The 27623-nt window shown below is 38.3% G+C and overlaps 1 protein-coding gene across 3 annotated transcripts in view; it reads right to left on the reverse strand.

The window, feature by feature from the left end:
- The window catches only part of DCLK1 (doublecortin like kinase 1), a 236306-nt gene that overhangs the window by 24991 nt on the left and 183692 nt on the right, over positions 1-27623 (reverse strand). For all 3 annotated transcript variants that reach the window (XM_054271730.1, XM_054271732.1, XM_054271731.1), the window contains 9 exons: positions 26391-26475; positions 24921-25029; positions 20018-20075; positions 19198-19317; positions 13977-14123; positions 8802-8935; positions 8011-8088; positions 7273-7369; positions 5415-5495 (listed from right to left, as the gene is read on the reverse strand). In XM_054271730.1, coding sequence (XP_054127705.1) covers positions 5415-5495; positions 7273-7369; positions 8011-8088; positions 8802-8935; positions 13977-14123; positions 19198-19317; positions 20018-20075; positions 24921-25029; positions 26391-26475 — 909 coding nt within the window. The remainder of the gene's footprint in view (positions 1-5414; positions 5496-7272; positions 7370-8010; positions 8089-8801; positions 8936-13976; positions 14124-19197; positions 19318-20017; positions 20076-24920; positions 25030-26390; positions 26476-27623) is intronic.

The raw sequence follows: 27623 nt of genomic DNA on the forward strand, positions 1-27623 counted from the left end.
GGAGTTTGTGTTTAGAGATCCCTTACTCACCCCTTAACAAAATGTCTCAGCTGGCAAAATATGGTCAAGTGCACACAGCTGCAAAACACAAAACAAAACAATAGAACCCAGTAGCTGATCATTGTCTATCACTGGGGAGTCCTGGCTTGGTGGAATATGACCCCTAAAAATAACCTGCTTCTCGTTGACTTTGTCTTTCCCAGAAGAAAGCTAGTCTGTAAAGTGAACTCCTCATCACGAGAGGAGGGAAGAAAAATAAAATCATTCTCTTGGCTTTCTTGACATGAAAGTCTGCCAAGCGTTCATGTCATCTTGTCAAAAGACTAAATTACAGACAAGACAATAGTTACCAAGACTGTGGTCACATTTTATTGGTGAAGAACCACACCCACAGCTCCTGTGGCAACATGCCACAGACACATAGTTTGGGCTCCAGCTTTCAGATGAAATACCTTCCAGCCCAGTTTAAGATGCAGCATAGGGATATATCAGAATTCCTCTATTGTTACTAAGTTTTGATTACTACTGTTAGTGCCATCTGATGTTTAGTAGTTCTCTTTTATTCAAAAATGCTTTGTAAAGAAATCAATATATATTAAACTGGCTCCTAGAATTATTTCAGTCAACAAAAACATAGCTATTGAGGGTGAGAGATGACAGCTGTTTATCTAAATACAAAACAAATTGCTCTGCAGTTTTAAAAGGCAAGAAGTGAAAAAAATACCCCATCAAATATCAAATTGATCAGAATCATCAGGATAAGTTGTAGAACTGGAGAACAGTGTAAACACTGCTGACAAGAATTTCATTGGGTTGCTGAAATGGGAGGGATGTCAAACCCTGCAGAGGTTAACTGTTTCTTTCCCCTATTCCAAGTCTTTGCTTTTGGCAGTGGGCTAGGATCACAGAAATTCGTCTCAGCCTTAGCACTAATCACAAGATTTTTTTTTAAGGTGATCAGTTATTTTTGTTGCTCCAGCTAGGAACTTTAAAGAGTCAGGAGCTTCAGAAGATGTTGACTGCTAATAGTCTGAAAGAAGAGCTCTCCTGTGCATACCTCAGGAGCTGAGCAGTCAAAAGAGTTTGAAAATTCTGGCTCAGAATTTGAGTTTTCACATGGACAATATAAACTGCTTGGAATGTTAACACATTTTCATTTTTTGTTTTGGGGTGTTTTATTTTGGTTTTTGTTTGTTTGTTTGTTCGGGTTTTTTAATCAGCCTCTACAAAATACCTTTCATGGTCTATTTACAAAAATTCAAAATAAAAAACAATAAAAAAGAGGCAAAAGGTCTTGGAGAAAATCTAGTAATTGATAAAAATTTTTTTCATATTTGTATTGTTCCCTGTGGCCGGAGACATTGCCACTCAAAGTAAATGTTATAAAGATGTAATGAAGGATTCCCAGACTCCTACTGCCCTGGAGTGCTTAGATCCATTTCACAAGATGGTCACAAGAGCTTTACTTTCCAAGTCTAGAAATGTCAGATGAATAGATCATTATACAAGTAATTATCAGCAGGAAATTACAGTAAATAGAAGTGCTGGAAAAGCTTTTGGACACTGTTTCCTTTAAGGATTCTTAGGAAATTTTTTTTGTACAGTGTTCTAGGGTGTAACTAAAAGTAGTGCAGCTGCAAAATAAGGATTGTCTTTTAAAATTAGTTTTCTTACAAATGTTTAGCTTAATGATACTTATCGCTTGGCTATTAATTTCTTTTGCACACAAATTTACAAGGCAGACATATTGAGGGGAAAATATAAAAGCTCCAGGTTCTCTAATTCTTTTAGGCTGGTGTGTGCCATCTTTCCCTTCCAGCAACAACACACATTTCATATTGATTATTTTAACAGAGAAGGATTTACAGATTGCAATCCATCCCTTTCAGCATTCCTTCCTAATACATCCCTTTCACTGCTCAGGGGTGTATTAGGAAACATTTACTACTTATACAAAGAAGAATGAGTTTGTCCTGTAACTTGTTTCAGGTTATCAATAACATCAAAGTTTAAAATGGCAAATCTCAAGCTTCCTGCCTCTTTTATAATTCTTTAACTTTGCAAAAAAAAATTGAGCAGGTAAAGTAAAGATTTGGGGTCCCTGTAGGGGAAGTATAAACTAATGGATTTTTTTCCAGGTCTAAGTGTACTGCATAGGAGAGATGATGCCAAATAAACGAAATGGAGGGGGCAAAGAACTGCTGCTGAATTGCATTAAGAATTCAAGATCTCCATCTGTGGCAGTGGCATGTAGCCAACATCTTTTCAGGTTTTGTTTTTTGAATTGAAAACAGCTGGGATATTATTCACATCGAAACTGCTTTACTGGTCTGACTCTGACCATAACAAGCTTTGCAGTTTCCAAGAGGAATCCAGATATTTTTATAGCAAAATCTTAAAGTGAAATGAGGGTTTGCTCCTACTGAAACTGTCAAAGCATATTCCAGGAATCTCAGCAATTTACCAAGTAATCACATAATAAGCAGCTATAAAGTAGAATGGTTATTTACAATCTACAAAATGGTTTCATACAGTGTAAGCAGTTACAACACTTCTATCAAAGGTTTGATCAAAGACAGAAAATGTTTCTTAAAATTGTCAAAGAAAACACATGCCTGCTTTTCAAGCCAGCTGTTCTATCTAGTATTTTAGCTGCAGCTTTAACACTCTGAATGCGTTCAAAACTGAAATAAGGGAAGTGTTGTAGTGAGCCCTATCCCAGCTAAAAGTAATAGAGAAAGTAAACTCCAGCATTTGACACCATGGAAAAGTATTAAAGCAGTTTACCTGTGAAAATGGAGTGTAGGTGAAAATTCCATGTGCCATTTCTTCTCAGAAAGACAGTATACACAGAATTGCTCAGGTAATTACAACACATAGGTTGCAGAGCCTTTTGTAAACAGGGATGAGTGCATTAATTCTCTGTCCTGAAGCTGGGAAAATGAGGTCCAGGGAGTCTGTGTGACAGATTTGCAGCTGATCCAGCCAGTGATGGCAGAGGTATGTGTAGTTGGATCTGACACTGTACCTTCTGCCTCTATGCATCAACAGGCTGCCCCTGCTAGCTTATCTACTGATACAGCCCAGACACACTTCAGGGAAGTGCCCTTTCTCATGGAACCATTTAAGCACCTGTTTCAACTCAGCCATGTTCTTATTTCTTCCAATGTGAATTAGGATTGTAGTGCCAACTAGTTAATTTGATGCCCAGTATTAAGTGCTTCCATGTGTGATGTCTTGAAACGGGAGCAATGTTTGGAATGCGTTAAAGCACTTCCCTGAACTGGTCCCAGTGCTAGACTTTTTACTTCCAGAAAAAATATATGGAGGACATAAGAAAATTCAAAAGCAATTTTGATCCACATTATGAACTATCTCTAGTGTAATGATGCAGAAAAAATATTGATTTTTTTCAGTTATTAAAAGCAGCAGAAAAAAAGGAATTAGAGAATTGTCATGGAATATTTGTTTCACTTACATATAGACAGAACTGCTATGGGTTTTGATTGCAGAGAATTATTACCAGCATAAAACTGCAAGTGCACCAGAGCTAGACCACAGATGAATTGATCACTGCATTCTGTTTCTAACAGTGCATCACAGGCACTCTTTAAGAAGTAGTATATTTAACAGAAGCAAGTAGATCTTGAACTTTCCCTGGTATATCGTCTAGTTCATGCCAACCAAGTACTTAAGAACTTTGTGAGCCAAGAGCTCTATCCAGTCCACTATATTTAATAAGCACCAATGGGATCATCCTCCAAAAATGTATTAAATTCTCTTTTGAGTCCATTTATAGCAGTTCTGTACACCACCTTCTGGCAAAGGGTTCTGCATGTTAACTTATTGCACAGAAATTCAGGAATTTGCCAAGGTGCTTCAGTAACCAGAGCTCAGGTTTTTCTAGCAGAGCTCTGGAGTGTTAAATGTCTTTAGACCCCAGCTCCTCTCCCCTGCTATCCTCACCAGCAGGTACTATTGAGGGCAGGGTAGCAGATCCTCATGTAACTTGCACACTACTATCATCAGGTTACTGCCAAAGAGCTGCACCTCTTCTTTTTTATACATCACACTAAAATGGCTTTTTAAAACACATCATGGTGTAGCAATTTTAAAAAGTAAGTATCTGGGGGTAGTATATTAACATTTCAAATATATTTTTCATAAAAAATGGAAGATTAGTGACCACTTCCTTAAGTGATGCAAGCAAGTGACATTTCAGTAATCTCAGCAACAGTGTGCAGGCTCACACTGCGGGTGACTTGGCCTCTCTGTGGCTTCTGATCAGTCACTTCCATCTCTTCCTCTTCAGCACTACAAAAATCTCCACACGTCCTCCTCCCATGGAGACAGAGAGAACCCTCAATCACCATAAGGCATCATAAACTGTGACAGAACACTGTGTCCAAGGATAGCCCCTGGCACCAAGGAAAATAAATATTTCAGCTGCTTGAATGTCATCTTCAAAATGAAAAGATTTTCATCAGACATTGTCCTGGATCCTTGCACTCTTCAAACACCACAGAAGAGCTGTGCATGTTAATAGCATTTACAATTTAAAAAGTAGTTTGGGTAATAAAGGAGCCCTCCAAGTTTAAAGCATGCACTTGAATAATACTTAAGTGATCACTACTACTCTATATGGAGGACTCTTTCATAAAAAAAAATTAATATCTGAGGTGACTGTATATTTGAATTTTTAGAATGGTTTTTTAGTGAGAAAGGGATTTCGGACACAGCAGCTCAGGGACCAAAGAGCATTCCAGGGAGGACTGCACACTCAAACTTGCAACAAACAAAATGAAGCATTATTTCCTCTTCCTGTATTTTTTTTTTCACTGATCATCCCAATTGTGTTTCTTTTCTCAGATGTCCCTTCTGAACTGGAATATAGATTATCCTGATTTTTTATTTTTGTTATCCAAATATTTTAAAACATGTTAAATAGTCTGGAATAATTAGCAAATCTTAAATATGGTCAGAAGCTAAATATGATTCTAAATGTTTCCCTGTTCCATTCTGGATCAAGTAGGTTTAACAGTAGGTTTAACAGTATGGGCTATATTTCAGTAACTCTTAATCATGACTGTGAGATTTTTGAGCCCACCTCATCTCAGGAGAATAAAATGTGTCACTGAACCTGCAAGCTGAGAGGAAGAGATATACATTTATCAAATTGGATTGAGATTTGTTCAAAGTCCATTTCAGAGAAAATGTAGCTGAGCACACACAAAATAATGACAACTCCAAGGTACAAAATACACTAAATCAGCCTGTAACCCAGCTGATTTCCAGTTAAATCTGTGGCATCTTTAGAATGTGCTGGCTTCCAAAAGGGCATAGCAAGAGCTTGACAGAAAAGAACTCAAAGGTGTCGAATTGCAGGAAGCATATACAAGTCTGAAAATACTTACATTAACCCATGGATGCTCAAGAACTTGCAAGGCTGAGAATCGCAGATCTACATCTACTTGAAGCATCATTGTGATAAGTTCCTGAGAAATTGAATACACGGTTGAAATTAAAGAACACTTTCAAAGAACAGATCAATAGTTCGTACACTTAAGAACTCTTTAACTGATTTTGTAAGAGTGCTCAAAGAGAGAGTGAACTACTGACTGAAGAAATATACTAAGATTATTCAAAAAATAGAAAAACTATGAACTATGAACTCCCAGCTGAACTTCTAAATCAATATCTGACAGTATCTTGAAAAGCTAGAAGACAGTTCTGAGTTACGGCTCTGAAGCCACTGTTTAAGAGAAAAGCACTTAATACATATTGTGCAAAACAGATGGCCTCATGAAATTAGGTTAGCTTTCCATTAAGAAAAAGCCAATTCCTCTGTAGGAAAAAAAAAAAGCCAGCAAAGAGTTTTACTTTTAACTCTTGTTTAAATAACATAGAAGATATTAAAAAAAAAAAAAACCCTGACACTTAAAATCATTATTTTTCATCCTCTGATTTTCTCTGCAATTACCTAGATTATTTTATTCACAGAGTGGAGCGCATGAAAACAGTATGGCAATATGACAGCAAATAAAGGTGCATCGCCAAAGACCAAAGCTAATCATCCTTAATTACAAGAATAACTTAAATGGATAGGCTAAGGCTTCAAACCAGAATTTTTAGACAGACCTATTTGACAGAAGGAGTTTCACAGGAAAACCCACTGGCAAAGGACTTGCAAGGTTCCCATTAATGATGCTATGAAATAATGCAACACAATGATTTGGTTTAGAGGACTTCCAACTCTATGATTGTATCTTATTCTTTAATCTCATTAGTTAGAAGTCTCCACATACCTGTAAAAGCAGAATGTAACTCTCCAAAGAATGGAGATTCAGAGCTACTCTCATACCTGCATCCACCTCCAAATTTAACTTTTTTTTTTCCTTGTGATTAATCAAACCCTGTCACACTGAAGGAAACAGGAAGACAGTTTTTCATAGATTGCCTTACAGACCAGAGAAGTAAACTGACTGAAAGTAAGCACTTACCTATCTACAGAATGACCATGTGATTTTTTTTTTTACATTCACATATGTATTTTGTCTCTGTTCACATATATTTATACATATGACTACAGGGAATGCCAGATCCCTAAAAAAATCTTTGAGTTAAACTGTTGCTCTAATGAATTGGTGAGAGTTAAAAAACCTGATCTGCTTTGCAAGTATAATGAAGTCTGTCAAGGTTTGTATCTGTAAATAATTATATCTGCTTTAGCACCCCAAAGCCTGCAGGTCAGGAGCTGTGACCAGAACAAGTCTGTATTTCATACCACTCTGCAACAATAAGGCAATGGGAGGCCTGGTTCTTTGACAGGAAGAAAGAACAGACATAACATCTAATGGGGTCAATAAGGAAATCAGCCTCTCCATAATATTATTAGATAACATTTAAAGGCTCCAGGTTGGTACCTGGTGCCCCTCTTAAGTACATATAAAGCACAGTCCAAGAGAGCTTTCAAGCTAGGAAGTGAATTACTTTAATTTTTTCTTAATCAATAAGGGCTGCTGGTGTCTGTGTTGTGTGAGAAATCATACAGAGATAGGATGTCCATTTCAGAACGGAGTCCATTTTAAAACCACCTAGGGTCTAAAAGACAGTAACTAAATGAAACATAATTGGTGACCCAGAGGAATTTTTAGGTGTAGCAGGAGACGTATGGGACATGTCAAATACAACACTGTGAAAGGACAACATGCATTAGGCACTCCCACTGGAAATAATACTGTAGAAGAAAATAGCATCAACTGTAAAATTCACCTTTGCAGAGTCAGAAACATTGTCCCAATATGGCGATGGAAAATCCATCTGTCCCATCAAAATCTGATCAAAAAGCACTTCCTGGTCATCTCCACTTCTGTAAAGTAAAAACCAAGGAAAACCAACAACAAAACCCAAAAAGAAATTACTTTCAGATGTGGTTTCAATAGACTTCTTAAAATTGCTTTTAAATGCTCATGCCTTAGTATGCATTTGGAAGACGTTGATTGCCCCAAACATGCAGCTATGGGTATTAAAGGTGAGATCATAAAACACAGTGCATGTGGTACACTCTTGCCTTCTGCTTGTCTTTAGGATTGTCCACAACTTTGCAGTTGCTTTGAGGAGATGAAATATTTGACACATCCTTATTAACTGGCTTACATTTTAATTACCTTTTACCAACCACAAAATATGCTGCATTTTGTCTGTGAAAGAAGATGGTTATTTCACAGTGTATTTAAAACTTCAGACAAAGGCATGCAGAACATATAATGAAGGCTCTTGTTTTGCAATGCAATGAAGTTTAAACTATAATAAACAAACATGAGACAGAGATTTTACCATAAAATCACAGACATTTATGGGGCTTGTGTAGAACACTATGCAGAGCACAGAAAAAAACCATCAAACCCTATGAGCAGAGAACTTCTACCAGTGGGAATCTCTGTGCTTAATGTGAAAGGAGCACAGGGACCAATTCACATAACAAGGATGGTTGAATAGGTCAGTCCATACCCACGGAATGGAGGAAAACCACAGAGCAGGATGTAAGTAATCACACCCGCTGCCCAGATGTCCACCTTCAAGCCATATCTAGAAGTGTGAGAGACATGGTTAGAGACATCAGATTCTTACAGACTACAGAGGAAATATGTTCAGAATAATTAATAATTTCTCATAAATTCTCATCTGAACTTTGTTTACCTACCAATCCTCATTCTGTTATCAATTATTTTTTGCATTTACATCTTTAAATCAGAATGAAAATTACATTAGATTAGAATGTGAGTGCACAGAAGACATTGGGCTGTATTCTTCAGTTAGTTAACTAATTCAAGTTGAGTTTACTTGAGTTAGTGATGTCTGTCAACATGAAGTCTGCAAAGGTGACACAGACTGTTCAAGCCAGCAGGCATTTACTCTGTAGAACAAATCAGAGGAGGATAGTGTGAAATAACAAAATAGAATTAAGTGAATGTTAGTTAGCAGTCTCTAGAGAATAGAATTACTTCCACTGTATCTGCAAAGGGCTAGTTAATAACTCAGTGTTAAGTTGAAAAGTTTGAGGCCAACAGCTGGCAGAGGTTGGCCAATATAACTCAAAATCCAGCCTGCTCTGAACTGGTTTGGGTAAGAACGCCTCCAGAGGTCCCTTCCACATGAATTGTTCTATGAGCCATGATTCTGCATCATAGCCAACCAATAGCAGCATAAAAATCTTAATTGCAAGAACTCCAGTCTGGCACAATGATAAGAATGTGCTCTTGTGAGTACACATCAATGGATCACCACTACAAGGGATTTACCCAGTTTCAGCAATGATTTCTGGAGCTACATATGTTGGGGTCCCACAGACGGTATATAGAGGTCCATCCACAATTGTTGCTAGGCCAAAGTCTCCCAACTTCAGGGACTTGCTTCCATCTTGGTGTTCATAAACCTAAATCAGGAGGAAAATTGAAAACCATCAATATAACTACTAACTGCCTGAAATGTTCCTTCTTATTTACAGATTTTTTTTCCTCCTCCTTACCTTTAACATATTTCTCTGCATGCTTTGAAAATTCACAGACGATTTGGACAACTTCCCTCGAATACAGTCAGGATGTTTGGGAAAGACTTATCTTGCTATCTGTCCAACAAAAGATGTACCACTTGCTAGGTGCTAAAGCCTAGAAGCAAATGTGTGACCTTCCAGCAGTGGCTTTCCTACATCAGCTCCCTACTGAATTCACAGTGTAGGCGGGTTGAGTTTATTCATTTTACTTGCAGAGATATTAAAGGTTTGCACAGGAACTTCAGCTACTTAGGTAATAGAAAAGTGACTGTACTGATAGCAGTTCCAGGCTCTTCTCTGTGTGCTGAAGCCACAAGACACAAATCTGGCTGCAGTATTTCACCTAGAAATACTCTCCTCTCCTTGGATGACTCTTACACACCAATGAGTTTCTTACTGGCACGGTAATGTCAGGATGAACAGGACACAAGCAGTTAGGGCTGCTAACAGGGATATGTGAAAATCCTGTCTTAAAACCTGGTCTTCACAGTGGCAGCGTGATCTTTCACAGGGTTTTATGGGTGCAAAAGGAGATTAAGATGTAGTCACATGAAAAAAAAAAAAAGCTAGAAGCATCAGTAAAACAACTATAATTTTAAAAGCTGGCTCAGAGCAAAAGAAGAGCCCCAAATCTGCAAACACTGAAAACTGATGTCCTAAGGTGACTTTATGATGCTCTATTGTATCCCCCACCATCTGCTTATGCCAGATAAGAAGTTCTGTGCCTTTAAAATTAGATCCAGTAAAAAAATGTTTAAAATAAAAAATATAAAATTGTATCTGAACTAAACACTAGACTGTAAGCCTATCTTTAATCAATGTGCTGGTTTGAGTCCTTTATTTCTATGACAGCACCTTAAAAAATAGAAACAGTCTACAGGAGACATTTATATAATATATCACTTCATTATTTTGCAAGCCAAACCAAAGCTCCATGCAGTCTGGATCACCACTAGTGATATCGTGTAAACAATTTGCACCAAAACTGTGCAAAAATAGTAGGTATCATACTTCCTAATCAAAACCAAAACAATCCTTCATATATATATCTTGACCAGCTACTCCTACATCCAAAATCACATTTATCTACAACTGTTTTAAGAAGAAAATCCTAGCTTTTCTTCTTATAAAAATACAATAAATTCTACATGGGACCCTTGAATAGTTTACTTGGTGCAAAAGTAAATTCTTGAAGTCTCTCACCACAGTTTCCTACAGATTTGTTATAGCTCATACTAATTAGTTGTATTATACAGCCCCCATCCCCCAGTTTCTTATTTGTTAATGGTAGTCATGTCTGGAGAGAAAACCCCTCTCTGTCCTGAATCCCTGCTTACCGGGTGATACAGCCACAAGCAGACATTCAGAATACACAAAATTCTTCTCCTCTCCTTATGTTATTTTTAAGAATTCAACTGGATCTTTAAGAGGACCAGCAATTTATAATGGATTCACATTTCTCTTCTACTAAGCCAGAAAAAAGTTATGTTTATAGAAAAGCACTGGGAAAAAAAAAAGGCAATTATGGTTTTATTCAAAACACAGATTGTTAAATACATCTGGTTCCTGAAACTAAAGAAAGTGCTCTCTGAAATGGCAGCAATAAATCTAATTTCAACAACAATTTTAATTAAAGTCTAGAGACTAGGGCTTTAAATATTCACTTGCTGAAATATGTAAAGTGTGCACTTAGACATGAAGAGCTGAATCTGGCCTAATTACTATTTCATATTCTGTTTCATGCAGTTATCTTTCTACACAGCCCTCTCTGAACTGTGCTAACCCAGCAAACATTTGTAAATTCCTTCCTTCAATAGACCACACCTTGTGGGACTCATCCATACTAGAAATTAATTACAGAAGAGGTTTGTTTGGCAATATTTACCAATGCAGAAGGTTTGGTACAGTGCATTTTCTATTATTTTGCTTCATCTGTTTTGAGGAATTACTTTTCTTGGAAAATTACTTCAGTTGACTTGTAAAAATGAAGAAAGTAACTTTTCCTCACCCTGTTATAACTTCATATAAAAAAGAGCCCAATGTGAAGCTGTGGTATCTTACTTGCCAGGCAAGGAATAGGAAAGATAATTTAACACTCATTCAGAATAAATGCTATATATGTTCCTGCATTTAAATACTGAAGGGCAATTAAAGAAATGGGGATTAGTGCAAATTGCCCGCTTCGTAGAGCTTTCACTGTTTTAACTAAGCTATAAAACTGTGTAATTGTACTACACTAATTGAATGCAGCCACACATAATTGTATGCCACCATATGTATCCTATTAGTATAAAGACTGTCAGTATTTTCTAAGCTGCTCTTGTGATCAGTGCAGATGGCAACAGTCAGAGAAGTTGTTCTCTAGGGTTTATTATATGGCTATAAAGACATCCCATGACTTGACAAAATAAACGTTCTAAATAGCAACAATTATGAAAAATGTTCCAATTAAAACATGGAAGACTCCCTAGAGAATAAAAAAAAACAAACAAAAATGCTAAAACATCACAGGTATTCAGCACACCCTAAACTCTTGGACAGTTGACTGTTAGCTGGACTTTATATGCCTTGAGGATAATATTTAAGCAGTTAAAATATTTAAGCAGTTAAAAAATAATGGGTGCTGCACACAGGACAGGTTCGCACACACAAACATTTATTAGCAGGACCTAGAGCTGGTCTCACACATCAGCTCTAAGCCTGAAAGTTACTTTTGGGAAGAAGGAAAAATTAAAAGAGACAAAGGAGGAGGTGAAAGTAAAGGTTCTACTAGGGGCCGGGAAGAGATGAAATAAAGCAGCTCCAGGTGAACATCCTCTTCTGGTCTCCTTCTCCAGAGCAGCATGTTCTTCACTTCCCCTTGGTCTCCTTTAGCAACTCTACAGCCTTGCTCATCCTCCCTGTTGTCTTTTTCTCCTGCTAATGAGGTTGTTTAGCCTCAGGACATGCTCCTCTAAACCTAAAGTTACAATCCATGAGTAGGAAAAGGGTGGGGGAGAAAGGGTTGATTCTCAAACTAGTGGCCAGGAGAACCAGCAATAACACAACTAGGGTTTGCATGTGCAGCACTGTGACAGTATCAGAGGGAAAGCCACAGCACAAGAACAACAAGGGAAAAATACCTCCATGACCACTTAGGTGAAGGGTTAAAGAGCTGCAAGGAAAAGGGCAGGCTACAAAAGTAGGTATTTAGCAAAATAAATGCTGAGGCCCATGTGGCATTTTTCAAGTGTTTTGTAAATGCCATGAAAATAACGCTAGTTGCAATTTTGTGACAAAAGAAACCACACATGCCATTTGACAGCTGAGATAAAAGCAGAAAGGTTCAGACACACTGAGGCCACAGGCAGCCAATGTCAGAACCAGGATCAGAGCTCAGGTAAGGCTGGTTCCAAAGCCCTCTTCTACAGCAGCGCTTGTTTCTTTCAAGGACCTCATAAAACTTAGAGAATCAATGCAATTTGTGAATCAAATGCTGGCTCTCGAGGATTAGGATGCTGCAAGAGGTTAAATGATGCATCCTTACAGCTCAGTCTCAAAATCAATGCACAGTTCTGGAAAAGTCACTCAGAAATAATTCAGCTACAATGTGAACAATGTGATCATTAGCGGATAATTACTAGAAAAGCTGAGCAGGTAAATCTAATCCCTGCCCTGCTGCCCTCACCTCCTACCCATACCTCTTTTCCCCCAGAATTTTAACTCTGACAACAACAGAGTTCAGGCATTTACAGACAAGTCAAGACAGCAGCAGAGCAGGGCTTGTACCAGACCAAGACCCTCCTGCACACTCCAGGAACAGCATTAATGAATCCTGGCATGGGATTGCTACAACATCTGCATGCAGCCACCTATCAACATCAACACCAGAAAATAAAATGGAGCAAAAGGGCCAAGAAAGGTGTATCAGTCATTAATGTCTAGTGAAACTTCCACCCAGTGTGTTTTCAGCAGTATCTCGAGAGTGAGGGCAGGTCACTTCCTCACCCAGAACCTACCAATAAAGGAACTTCAGCTGTAAAAATCCCACTGCCTGGAAGTTTAGCAATATCTGCTGGAGTCAGTTTCCCCATAAAAACTCTTCATTGTCAAGCAGGATTAAATGCATTAAGTCATGGCTGAGAGTACACAGCTGAGAGAACTGATACACTATGATTCTACAAACACTGTTTTGCAGTTGCAGAATATATGGAGAATTGGGACATCCTGATATTGGAACATGTCAGCAAATTTGTGAAAACTCAGAACACTGAAATAATCAGGAGAAGCTAATTTCTCAGGAGAAATAAAACTATGAAGGGAATGCAATTCAAGTGTGCAAAATTCTCAGAAGACTAATTGCCAGGATATGTTTTTCATTGTCTTAGGTGGATAAGGCTCATATAGATTTAGTCAGAAAAACAAAGATTTAGATTGTCTGTTTGTGAAAGTGGCTTAATAAAAAGTGCTGTAGAATAATTTGGAGATGTAGTAAGGGAAGGACAATGAAGTATCTTCCTGGTTCTGCTCTGATGTGTGACATGATTAGGACACAGAATTTACATGCACCACCCTTGTAAAACTAAAAGGTTGCTAATTATTTAGGCAGTGACAGAAGTACAGAATAGTCTGCTGAGGACAGAACACATATTTATAGAAGCTTGAAATCTTCCTGCAGTTTACTACAAGTTGACTTCTAGTGATCCCAGGAATTACTCAGCGGTTGTGTGCCATGGAACAATCTAGACATACCAACTAATGTTACTGTACTTCCTGGGACAGCTGTTATTCTTAGGAGAGCTTTACAATGCAAAGGTTAAAATTAAAAGATCAGTGATTTAAAATACTGAAATAAACTTGGCAGGCATGTGGAAGGAGGAAGCGCAGACATTTTCTCACACACTCCAGAGTTATCAGCCATACTGAAAGATGAATCTCCACTTACCAGTAGATTCTCCGGCTTGATATCCCTGTGGACAATGTTCAGGCTGTGAAGGTATTTGATGGCACTGGCCAGATTGTAGAGCATCCCACTGGCATCCCGCTCTGTGTATTTGTTGGTGGAAGTAATAGCATCAAAAAGATCTCCTCCCTGGAGCAAAATTACCATAGGATATGAGCAACATTGCTTGTGAAATGACTGAAAAATTTAGGAAGATCAAGGAACATTTTTAGAGGAGGAGGAGGAGGAGGGGAAGGGAGCAGCACAGTTTCCTTGCAGCTATAAACTATGGGTACTGTGATAACAACTCCCATAATGGCAGGTAAACAGACCAATAACTCAAAACCATTGGTCATGGCTAAGGTGGTCAGCCGAGAAGCTGGAGTTTCTCCTGCAAACCATTCCCACCTGCTGCTGCTTCTGTAACATGTCCAGCACTTGCCAACCTGAAAGTTCAGAGCCTGCTACAAACGTCTGGCAAGAGTACATGTACATACTTGTCTATCACAATGGCATCTACCAACCCTTGGCACTCTTTATAATAATCACAAACAGATTGACAACAAAATTTGCCCAATGCCTAACTGAACCCCAGAAAGATGAAGGAACTCTGAGTAAAACTCAGAACTCAAAGTTACCCATTCTCCCCGCTATCGTATTTTAAAAGTCTGTTTCCATCTCATAAAGCTTTGCAAACATGGATTTTAGAAGCCAGTTTCTCTACACAAGACGTGATTTTTTTGGTAGTGTGATGCCTCTTGCAGTTAATACTGAAGAACTTTATAGCATGTATGTCAGGCAATCACACTGGTAGACACAGGTGGCTGCTTGTGCCATTCTCAGCTCATCATGCTAATTCAGCTAAAAGCTGCTGCCAGTGAAAGAAAAGCAAGAAAACAAGAGAGAATGAAGGAAAGATAAAAACATGGAAAACTAAGTGGAAGTCCTCAAAGTTGAAATGATCTTCACCAGTGTCTGAGGCAGCCATGACTATATTTCCAGAGGTGAGCTGGCAAGTGGGGAGAGGGAATGTGGAAGTGCTTGGACAAAGATGGAAGAGTAATTTTAAAGATGAGATTAAAAAGGGAGCTTGACAGATTGGAGGAAAAAACAGTGATCTTTTGGGAGATTCTACTCAGAGGTATTGAGCCTTTGGCCAAAGTCAAAGGAGCATCACAAAGAAAACAAAATCTAACAAGAACAAAAAAAAAAAAAAAAGAAAAAAAGAGATAACTCTGCAAAAGCAATGCAAAAATTCCCTGCTACTGTCAAAACATCAAGAAAAAAATCATAGAGAACTGTATTTAAAAGAAAAACTGGGTATTTTCTGAAGGCAACAGAGCTTTGCCAGCTCTCATAGTTTTATCAACAGCTTCAAGATATTTTCTGTTCTTTTTTAAGGCTCAACTCCAGTGTAAACACTTTTTCCACTTTCCAGAGAAAGGAGGAGGGAGGGGAAAGAAAAAAAAATTTTCCAGGAATCATGGTTACAGAAAAAAGAGTAGGAAAAGGGAACCACCAAAGGCTCAAACCTGGTAAAATATACTTTCCTTGCTATAAAAAACAAACAATCTATTAACATTTTTGCATTGTTGAGGTGCAGTTGAAGTATGCCAGGGCAGGTTTATTCCCATTGTAGATACAAAATCCCAGCTCTTTGGAATTTGCTTACAGCCAAAAATTGTCAAATCTGGACCACATCAAATTTCTTGCCCTGGCTAGTGACTGTTCAAGACACATCAAGACACATAGCATCAAGGAAAAGGAAGAACAAAAGGCCAAGCTAAACCAGATAGAGGATTAGAGAGAAAGAGGCCAAATATTTGGCAAAAGTACAATACCATGTACTTCATGGCATTATCTGATCCCTAAGTATTAGATATCAGCATGTGGCAAAGTATGTGAGATAAATAATCTATCTTCCCTAAGCTCCTTCCTGTGAAACCCCTGTACCAGCTGCTTTTTAACATGAGGCAGTGGATTAGACAGATCTTTGGTCTTATCTAATATGTTCCAGATGCTCAGAAGAAGTGTCAATAACATCGGCAAAGCATCTGCCTCCAAACAAAGAAAACAGTCTGAGCTATGAGGAGCAAGAATGAAAGAAGCTGAGCCTTAAAAAGAAGAAGGAAAACTTTTGGCTTGAAGTCAGAAGAAAAGGAACAAATGTTGATGCACAAGAGAAACTTAAATTCAGAAAAATATAGAGGCTGAAGAGCAATTTAACAGTAAAGCCAATCTGAAACAGAATAATTTTCTCCATTTAAGCATCTACTGTAGTCGGTAAAGTTTCTTACCAGGTATCCTGCTAAGAAAAGAGAGCATATATTTAGTCTGTGGGATTCTCTGCAGTTAAAGGCGAGGTGATATCCTGGAAAGAGTTAACAGCTCTTAGAAAGAGCTGACAGCTATATCAGGCAGAATTGCTTTCAGACTTTCCTCTCCCCAAAGAGCACTTTAACCTGCAAGGTTCTGCTAAGCCGATTCACACAGCAGGTCACTATCATTTATTCAGGCACCAGGGGTGAGTTCAGGATGACATTTCAGTCTTAAATCCCCTGTTCTGGAGCAAAACAGGACCAGCAACATCTGAATGCAGTTTTTATCATCTGTGCACATGAGGAAGTGTACTTGGAACTACAGTAACCAATTATTTATTTATTACCTTGTTATGTAAATGATATGATCTCTCTTTTTCTTCTGCAAAAGTGAAATCATATCCTGGAGCAGTAAAGGAACTAAGCAATAAATCTTGCTTCTTAAATTGGCCAAACCCCTGTTAGGTTTGAATAACAATTTTGTTTCGCTGTGTAAAAAGGCAATGTGCCAGAAACCAGGTCTTTGCTTCCTTTTACAAGCACCACTTGCAATGTGTTTATATTTGTATTTATGAAGTGCTTTTTCTTACACATTACAAAGCAATGAGTTGCCTATCTGCCATGAGGTGAGGGCGGGATTTGCAGCAGTCACTTATGTCAAACATGTTACTGCCAATTAATGCAGGGTGGTATTAACTGAAACCGGGCTCTGCACTATCAAGCCTTTCCTCCTTGCCTCTCTTTCCTGTCTGTGAGTTTGATTTAATGTCAGGTCTTCAAAAGTCAGTCAATAACAGATGGTTAATCAATTCTAACAGTGCGCACTGTGAAATGATAACAGTCAGCAACTGGTGAATTAACAATTAATGTCTCTCCAGAAATGCCTTCCCTAATATCCAGAGAGTGCAACGAGGCTTTTCTTCCAACTAGATATTAAGGAATAGATGTTCATATCAGAGAAACAAAGTTGACTTCCCTGAATAAGGTTATTTCTTCTACATTTCTTCTATTATTCTACATAAAAGTAAAGACTATTAGAACAGTGCTCTCTAGGATATGAGAAGTACAGAGATTCCTATAGTGCCCTTCCATAATTCAGCTAAAAGAATATGTACAGCAATCTTTAAGAGTAAAGAAGAAGGAGCACAAAAAACCAGATTTCTCCAGAAAGTGAACAAAATGCATTTTTTTTTAATATACATCTTTAAGGCTTATTTTCTAAATTATTTTCAAAGAGTTTTCTGTCCCCTCCTCTCTCATTTAGCTGAGTAGGACTTCAATTAAAAATCCATTGGACACTAGAGTTTACACATTTTTCAGTCATGAATAGCACAGCAGGTTTCACCCATAAAACCAGCTCTGTGCTTACATCTTGGCAGGTTAGACAAGGCACAGCTTTTAGTTCTTAGCACACCTCATGGGGCCAAGATGAAGGATTTGTCAATGCAGGCTAAAAGCTGTGGCTACATGTGATTACAGTGCTGTGGTAAGGGGACTGAGGTACCTTTGAACAAGCTCTTGCAGACACTGAGGAAAACCGACAGTAGCATGGATCTCATAGTGAGCTCACTTGGAATAGAATAGAATAAATTAGAGCAGTAATTATGATGAAAATAGTGCTAGATGGCTAATGGTATCTGATCTCAAGCTGGGCTATTTCACATTGCATGCCTAACAGTAAGAGAGGGCTGAGATTGTCAAGGGAGTGGGGAAATTATTCTGGGACTGGTAACACAAAGGGATTGATGGCATGGAAGATTGCCAGTATTTTTTTTCATCTTGGGATTTAACTTTTTCATCAGAGAAAATATGTCAGCTCCTTAGTACCAGCATCTCCTAATGTGCTTTCTCAGAGCTTGGAGGTGGTGGACAGTGGGGTTAGGGGAACCATAAGCTCCACAGCACTACTCAATCCAAAAGGGCATCTGTCAGGCACAGACCTACGAGGACAAGACTTTCTCAGACTGCCATGAGGACAGGGAAAATCTGTGGGCATCCACCCATGAGGCACACAGAGCCTTCCAGCTTTGGACTGGGAACACGGCTTGTGTCACTGGTTCTGCCACAGAGCATGGGGGATAATGGAACAAGCCAAAAAACCTTGTCATTCTACTTGCTCTTGTATTCCAGTCCAGAGACTGAAAGCGTATTTAAGAAACACCTGGACCTGGGATTGCCCTATTTAATATCTCAGTGAGGTGTAGTAGGGACATTAGGGACATTAGGAGCTCCACCTACACCAGAGCAAAGCAGAACAACAATCCTGTTTGCCAAAAAAACGCTTTCCCTAAGTCACTGTGAAGAAATAGCATCCAAAATATAAACCACTGCATTCACAAAATTACTTTTTAGACTAGAACCATGTTTTTAACAGCAGGCTTTTCTTTTTCACTTTCCCCTTCCTCCTGCTTAAATTTAGATTGCTATTGGGGAGGCAAGTTTGACACTGTGTTAATATAAATCAATAGAGAAAAAACATATTTAAAATTGTTTAGATTTAATGTAAATTAATAAAAAACTAATGAAACCCTTTCACCTTTTTTTATTTTGAAGGCTGGTATTTATGGCTATTTGGACTGGGTATATTTTCAATTCACCTCAAGGCAGATTATAAATTTTTAACGAGTTTTCTCTTGAGGAAGCAAACAAAATTGGTGGTCAACAGTCAACAGAGCATTTCCAAGTGTGGCTTATGGGAAGTTAGACAAATACTTGAAATATTTGAAAGCTGATTAAAAAAAATCTGACAGTGGGTTATACATCTTTCAGTAGGATGCTAGACCACTTTCAGAGATCTCTTCCACTCAACATTATTCTGTGATCCCATGTTTTTTAGTAAGGCTAAATAGGAATGGAATTTTTCAATATGGTTGATTCAATAAGCAGCTTGACTCCAAAACACTCACCTTTACAAGTTCCATGACAAGGTACAACTCAGTTGGCATGTCCATCTCCTCGATCAGAAGTACAATATTGGGATGCTTGACTCGTCTTAAAATAGATACCTCATTCTGGATCATGTGTTCCTGACACACAAAAAATCTTCAATGAATATGGGTTAGTGGGAAAAAAATTCACAGTGGAAAAAGCAGAGAGAATTGGGAGCTGCACAGATTCTCTGGGGTTTTTGAAAAACTAACAGGTTGCCTCCAGCAACAGAGAAGGAACACGTTTAGAAACATCAGTGTGGTAACTGAAAGAAGTGAGAGCGGAACGCATTAAAAGAAATGGAAGAAAAGATGTGCTTCTGGTGCAGAGAAGAATGAAAGCTTTTTAAATTTTCTCTGATGCAGAATCTTTAGATTTAGCAACATGATTGCCTCTTCTCACAGAACCTTTTGTTACTGATTTTAAAAGCTAACAGTAACTTGGTGCAAAATTGACATCAATTTAGTTAACCTATGCCTTACAGACAGTGACCAATTTTGTTATAATTATTTGTATTATTTTCTGCTTTCTATAACACCTGAAATTATGAAAATTAGAGGACATAATTACATGGATAAAAGAAAACACTGGATATTCATCACACAGGTCTAGAACAGCACATGACTGCCTTTTCTCCTGAAACTCCAAGAGTCTCCAGAGGGTAGGCAAAGACTTCAACCAAAGAGATTCTAACACTTGTCAGGAAGGACACAAATGCCAACAGGTTCTCAAAATGACCTCTCACAAAAAATTTCTTGGCATAAAAATCTTTTGGTCTCATATTTTTTTTGTACTTACTTTTCCTCTACATTTACTTTTCTTGATTATTTTCAGAGCATATTCTCTACCAGTTGATCTGAGGAAAGAGAAAAAAATTCACATTGAATTCACATTCACAATCACATTGAATATTTTTCTCAGTTGAGTTTATATGTGTTATATGAGTATAATAAGTGTAATGAAGAGTTCTAGTAGAATATTCTTTTTTTTTTTAAAGAAACAAAGTTAGATTAGACTAGTGTTGTGAAATTGAGCCAAAGTTATTAAATATGCATGCCTGAGAACAAGACATAACTTTTTTGCTTTAAGATGAGAGCATTTCAGTGTTTTCAAAATAAAAAAAAATGCTTGACTTTTTCTTCCATTTTTTAATGAAAATTGTTATTACTTTGTCATTTTTACGTAAAAATACCATGCGGTGTTCACAGGTTCAAATATTTGCAAAACAAAGAAGTTATAAACAAAGAATAAATGAAGAATATTTGTTTTCTATCCTACAAAAAATGCAGTCCACGGAAAATACCTATTACTTTTTACTTAAAATGAAAAGTCATTTCTTTGCATATCTGCAGTCACAACTGCTATGATAAAAAGGTCAGTCCTTGGAATAATTTTAATGTATTCAGTAATTATAGGATATTTAGCAGAGTTAAATATGTTGGCTTTTAGGAAGAATGTGGAAGATTCTGGAGGCAGTAAAAGAAATTAGTTCAGGATGAAAACACATTTCCTTTTAACTACTGTGTTGTTTTGAATCGCTATAGTATTTATCACTACTACATGTATGTAGTTATCTATTATCTAGAATACTAACATAGACAAATTGGCTTGTAGACAAGTTAACAGTATCAACTTCCACTTCTTAATTAAGTTACAAAACCAAAAGATGGCTGTAAGAATGAAAACACGAAGCTCTGCCTACCAGCCCAGTTTCCCTATAAGATGAAATGGAAAAGGGATAATTTAAGAAAAAGATCTAACTGAAATATTTTCATTTTGTAATATGAATCTAAACAGATTACAAATGTCTATTACATTGCCTTTAGGCATGTTTGGTTAAAAATTAAGAAAAAAAATAACCTTTCAATACAGGGTCATTTTTATCATTCCTCATTTCACAAAAGACAGTAGTTAAACTGATACATTAAACTGATACAGAGTATGTTCAACAGAGACATTAATGTGTCTAAAAGTGTGCTCAGTCTGTCAAATGGGACATGCAAAGTGAGTAATACACTGAAAGCACTGTATCTGGAAAACAACTGGGCATTTTCATTTCCATATTAAAACACGGAGGACTCATCTGGCAATGATGTACCACTAATTTTCAATTTAAGGAAAAATGGATAATTCAGTAAAAAGCAAAAATACCACCAAAATATTCATTCTGTTTATGTCCCCTGGCAAAGAGTTAAAACTGCCTCTATTAGGACATTAATTAAAAGAAGTCACACAAGATAAGAAAGTTTATGAGTTGGGGGAAAAATTACAGCATATCTGTTCAAGATTTACACAAATAAAAACTTCTCCTATCTGTTCTCTCTCACACAGGAGTTTAGTGCTAGAGCCCCCCAAAATGGGCTGCACTCCATGTGGGGTGCCCCTCTCCAGTGGTGCCCTTCAGTGGCTACAGTCCAAGCTCAGTGAGGGACAGGAAGAGATTTGGACACTATTTTTGGGACTAGAAGGAGGAGGTTGAACAAGAAATATTAGAAATTAAGATATCTGGGGTTCAAACTCAGACAAAATATAGCCTCTTTCAATAGCAGTCTCTTTCAAGCTGCTTGGTTGCCCTAGGAATGCTTCCTTTCTGTCATGAGAAAGGAAATTGATGTTTTTTGTTGGCCATGGGAGACTCCATGTACTCCAAGACACTGGGAAATCTGAGCTAGTGAGGAAATGTCAGCATTTGAAAGTATCTGAAAGTTAAAAATGAACACATATAAAAACACCGCAGGACAAATTGTGCATACGATGGAGCAGATATGTAACAAGCAGATGACAACTCTGACTGCTCTTTGTTTTGGTAAAAAGAAAATTAAAGCTAAGATAATGTAAATCCTTTCCCCTGAAAAGCTGCAGAACCGCGGCCTGTCAGCAGCACAGCAACTTACACACCACCAAAAAATATGCATGGCCATGTCTGAAAGTCACCGTGGAACGGGCATCTCACCTCTCACCTAACACAATAAAAAGAGACCACAAAAAGAAGGCAACATGTTGTGGCTGGACAGGAGTCTGGACGCACTGCACTACCACAGAGTTAGACTTCTAGCTCGTGACAGGGCTTGGTGCCATGCTCCCTGGCTCTTTAAACTGTTGCAAACTTCACGGAGATTTAGACTGCACTGGAGACAAAAATCTATCTTTGCTGCATTTTTGCATGCATTAAATGTATTTAAGAGTGTGTCCCTGCACATTCACAGATGCTCAGAATGGGATTTAGAAGTTCACATGTGAAAATTTTGGAGATGGTTTTTGGTTTCTATTTAGACTGTTCATTGTCAGAAGAAAACTCCTGTGATTGTATTGAAGTGCTCACAGACTGATCTCACAGCAATGGAGAAGGAGTATTCATGTGACCAGTGAATTTGTGTAGCAAGACCCATTCCTACTTGTTCAACACCTTATGGTGCTATTCCTTTTAAGTGTAATGCACACAGGAATTATACTTCACAAGGAAATGGAAAAGTTCTCTGTCCCAAGCATCACCCCATTAATTCTGGCTTTGCAAATGATGGACACATCAGACTTTGAAGTGAGGTGGTTAAAGATGCCTAAAAAAAGGCTGAAAAGAATATTTTTGAAGGCGTTTCACAGGTACTGGTATAATTTGCCCTCCGAGTCTTTAATTTCTCCTTCCACACCTGCGATGGCAAGGATATACTGCTTTAGAAGTATACTAACAAACAATTCCACTTTCAATTTTCAAGATCTCTCAACGTAGTAGCTCTCTGATAGAAACGGGATCTATGGAATGGTATAGCTCAGAGACCACAAGACTATATATCTGGGAATACCTGGGTAAAAATGCTATTTGAGTACATTAGACACACCATGTTACTGGATACTTCTGGGACCAGTGGGAGAGACAAGAGGACAGGAAACAGTTTTCATTCAAGCTCTCCAGGATATTGTAATCAGCATTATTTTTAGGTGTGATGGGACCTGTATTTAATTTTGTTCATGCATTTTCTCTCCGTTTGGGAAATAATTGTGACATGCACACTAGCTCATTTGTACTGTCTCTGAGCAGCCCAAATTGCATTTTCAGCTGAATGAGTTTATTAAAACCACAACTTCTCATTATTTTACCTTCTAATCTGCTTTTCCCAGTCACTATTCATTTTACCTTAAGCTGCCTTTTTCTCTTTTCTTAGAAAGAGAGTTTGGGTGAAAATGGGTGTTTTCACCCATTTCTTTCATTAGTCATGTCCCTCCATAGGGTATTTCAGTGCTTCCTTTCTTTCATATTGTTTTGCTTTCCTTCTTTTAGGTTTCCATACAGTTTAGTGCTCCTGAAGTTTGATCTGAACAGCTACTGCCCTCTGGATGACCAGCTCCACCAAGAACTCACTCTGGCAAAACACTAAAGGCCTCACCAGAACTTTGGCCAAGTTCCACAAGCACACTGTCAGCTGATACAAAATCTACTCTCACCCTTTTCCCCAACAGCTGTCTTCATGATCTCCAAGTTGCACTTTTGGATGCAGAGGTAGACCCGTATTTTTCCAAGGGGACTGGTTTAAAACCAGCCAAGCTAATTTATCATTGTCTGTCAGGAGATTTAATCTCACTCTCCAGGGTTTATATCATATTCTTACAGGCTAAAGAGCTGTTTTTTCTTTGAGCCCAAAGGTGAAGTTATAGTCCTCTGTAAGAGTCTCCTCTCCAGGATAAGGTAATAGGGGATAGAAAACTTAACTGATGAAATTTCATTCTCAAACCTTGACATCTCTACTGCTCTCTCTTTTGGACACCTCCAGCTCTGGCAGTTTTTTGTTTGTCTGCACTGCTACTAACATGAGTAATCCTACAGTTGTTTCACATATAGGTGAAATGCCTTCTGTCTTTTATGTCCCACAGTCTCTTATTTTTAAAAATACCACTAAAAAGCAACCACAGTTCTGCTTAGAGCATTCCTCCTTGGTTCCATATTTTTTACACTCTTAAGGTTGGGCAGAGCAGGTTCATGCCTAAACGGATTTAGAAACAGACACATGAACATGTCAACCTGGACATTTTCAGCAACACTGACAACTGAGGTGACTTGTGACTTCTCCAATCTGGAGTAGATGTCTAAAATTAAAGACTGTTTTCACCTCTTAGCAGTAAAGGTCACTGAAGAAGTTAGATTTTGGTGTCTGCAGGGAGGCTCATAAAGTTGGAACGAGCAAATATAACGGCACAAAGCAGCAAGCAGGAGTTAGATGTCCATTAAATAAAAAATAAACAAGAAAGAGACTGCACCTCAGTGTCAGATGGCAGAGTAGATCAATCCAAAATTACCTCTTTGTGCTGACCATTGCCACTACACCCCAAACAGAGAACTTCCTGACATCTTTACAGAATGCTGCTGTATGTGAAATGTTCCACTGGTCTAATGTAAAAGGAGCATTGCAAGAACATATTGCAAGAAAAGATGTTATTTCAGTGCAACAAGAGAGATTTAACACAAGGAACTGGTAACATCACGTGGAGTGCAGCAGAAAAAACCCATATAAACCCTACAAAGAATAAAATTCATAGATCGCCCCTTGAACTCACTCTTTTTTTTAATTTGAGAGGACATTAGTTTTTCCATCTGGCATTGAGACATTACCTTATTACATTTCTGTATTCTACAAATAAAGATACGATCTGGAAAAAGCATGACATTAATAATTATTTTTTACAGCAATAAGTGTATTATCCTCCTCACCTTTCTATACACTCCTTCACAATAGCAAAATTTCCGTCTCCTATAGTCCTTCCAACTTTATATCGCTCTGCTATCGACGCTGGAACCTGGAAACCTTCCTCCAACACTTCTGAAAGAATCATTAGTACATTTTTATTGTTAGTGAAGGAAACACAGATGTTGCACATAACATGCATTTTAAGTCCACGGTTTAGAAGCCTGGAAACCATTCAGTCAGTGTCTCACTTACTGTACAGTGAAACCATGCTGTTGACATTGTATATACTCAACAGGTTTCATGCAGATACAATAAGGAAAAATAAGACTTCTGGGGGCTCAAACATACCACCATTTGAGTGTTATATAGTTGCCACTGCAATATGCCCCCAAGACATAACCGAAATTGTATTTTTTTAATTACGAAAAGGCCTCTGTGATCTGCACAAGCGCAGACCAGCCTCCAAAAAGGGCTGGAACTCCTTGACACAGCATGATTAAATATATGTACCAAAGAAGTCCAACACTCAAGCACTTATTTTATTACATCCTGTAAACTGAGACATCCATAGAACTCCTCATGTGCTAAGTGCTAGTTCTCCCCATCCCCCAATATCAAATATTTAGTTTTTAAACAAACGTTTTCAATAATACTACCTCGCATGCAACCTGGGTACCAGATGTTTAGGTAAAATTGCATTACACAGTGTCTAAGCATAGGAGAAGCTTGTAGTTTAATGTGTTTTAGTGCTCATTTCTGTACTATTATTTTTAAATGTATTTGAAATAGTGTTACAAATAACTAACATGCCTCTAAAAGCTCACTGTAAACTGCAGCTGATGCAAACTACTATATAAATATTGTAATGTAAAAAAATAGCCTCTCAGAATGTGATTTGTGTTCACACTCTTTGAGACAGTGCATTTAACTGTGTATTACTCTGTCCTTTGCTCCAGTTGAGTATGAAAAGTGAATACTAGGAATGCTAGGACACAAGGAGGCTGGGGTTTGTCTGAATTCACAGACAGCATGAAGAGTTATTCTCCGACAGGAGCACAGATACACACACACGTACATAGATGTGTATGTGAGCCAGCAGCGCTCGAGCAGACCTCGTCCCTTAGCCAACTTGCTCAAAGCCTTAGCAGAGAGTAGGACTATCCATTTCTGAGTCAAGACCCAGGACTGCAGTGTGTTCTTTAGTACTGTGGCAGATGAGACAAAAATACCGAAACAAGCCAGTCAGCACTGTGTTGCTTGCAGGAATAAAAGCTCAAGTATTCCGCAATAAAAATATCTCTGAAGAGTGATGTCCAGATCAACTCTGATCCAGAGTGAACCTAACTGGTTTGCCAAGGCTGAGGAGGTTCCTCACAGAAAATCATCCAGCCTGCAATGCTCCCACCTTCTCTGGCAGGAAGAATGACTCACTTCCTACACAGCTGCTGTTATCACTACACTGACTGCTTTGAAATGTCAGCTCCAAATGTTACCTTCTGCAGGGCCATCATTTTCATCCATAGAGCTGCAAACTTTGGTGGATGCTAATGAGGTAGAGGAGCCACTGTGTTGGGAGCTCTGGAAATGGAGACACAAATGAAAACAGATGATTTTTAAGAAGTACGAGTACCCACAGCACGTTCCTGCTGGACACATGTCCTGGAGAGGCTTCAGTGTTCCCTATGTAAAGTATGTATTTACTTTGCTGGATGGATATGTGGACGCTTGGGAAGAGTCCAATTTCATCCACTGAAATTACACTTTTGGTAACCTCACATTACTGGAGAGATCCTTGATCCACCAAGTGAAGCAATGTGCCTGCAAGAATACTTTGATGTATGCTCCAACAGCTTCTCCCTATTCCACACACATTCTGGCAGGGAAAACCGAGGAGCCATATGCCCTCTGCAGGCTGGAGACCGTGTTCTTAGAGACCTTATTTACTCAGCAGGCACTAGAGGATCTTAAGGCATTAGCTGGCTGTGTTATGGGCAGAATTCCTCAATTTTACAAACCTCCCTCTGTTGAAATCTTCCCCAGTTTTGTTCTAAAAGGGAGAAATCATTATGGCAGTGTATGGACAAAATAAAATGTCAGGGTGAATAATGCTTGCTGCTTCATAGGAGCATTTGACTGGGGGTGGCTCACTTGAGGCAGTGACTGTTCCTCTGCTCTGTTTCAAGTTCTTGTCCTGTCTGTACAGCTAATGGGGGAGGGTGGTGTCTCTGTGGCCCCTCAAAGGAAACTTGTAGCCACCCAACTTGGATGCCAGTAGTGTAGGAGACAGGATCTCACCAGGGAAGCCTTCCAAAGCACCTATCAACATCTATCAGACTTTAGGAAACCTGCTTCATCCTTCAACCTACCTACTTTAGGAAAACTGCTTCATCATGCATCTAGGTCGATGAAGCTACATAGACATTTGAGATGGACTGGATTTCACCCAAAACTTTTATCTTGTGGCGCAAAACAATTATACCTCATCTTCAGGATTTCCTATATTCAGAGGAAGCCAGAAGAAGCTACAAATATAATGGTGCCCCTTCAAACTTAAAGCCAAACTAAGCACTTCCTCCAGTTCTCCTATTACAACTTAAGTGAAAAATATTCAGAGGATTTGCAAAACTAAAACTTTCTTGGGTTCACATCATTCACATGCTGAAAGTGCTGCAGTATTTCATTATCTTCTTCAGTCTGTATAATACATAGATTGCAGGCTGTACTTC

Source organism: Melozone crissalis, unplaced genomic scaffold (assembly GCF_028551555.1).
Source record: "Melozone crissalis strain CALT ecotype California unplaced genomic scaffold, PUWL_Pcris_2 ptg000013l_1, whole genome shotgun sequence".
Classification (NCBI taxonomy): Eukaryota; Metazoa; Chordata; class Aves; order Passeriformes; family Passerellidae; genus Melozone; species Melozone crissalis.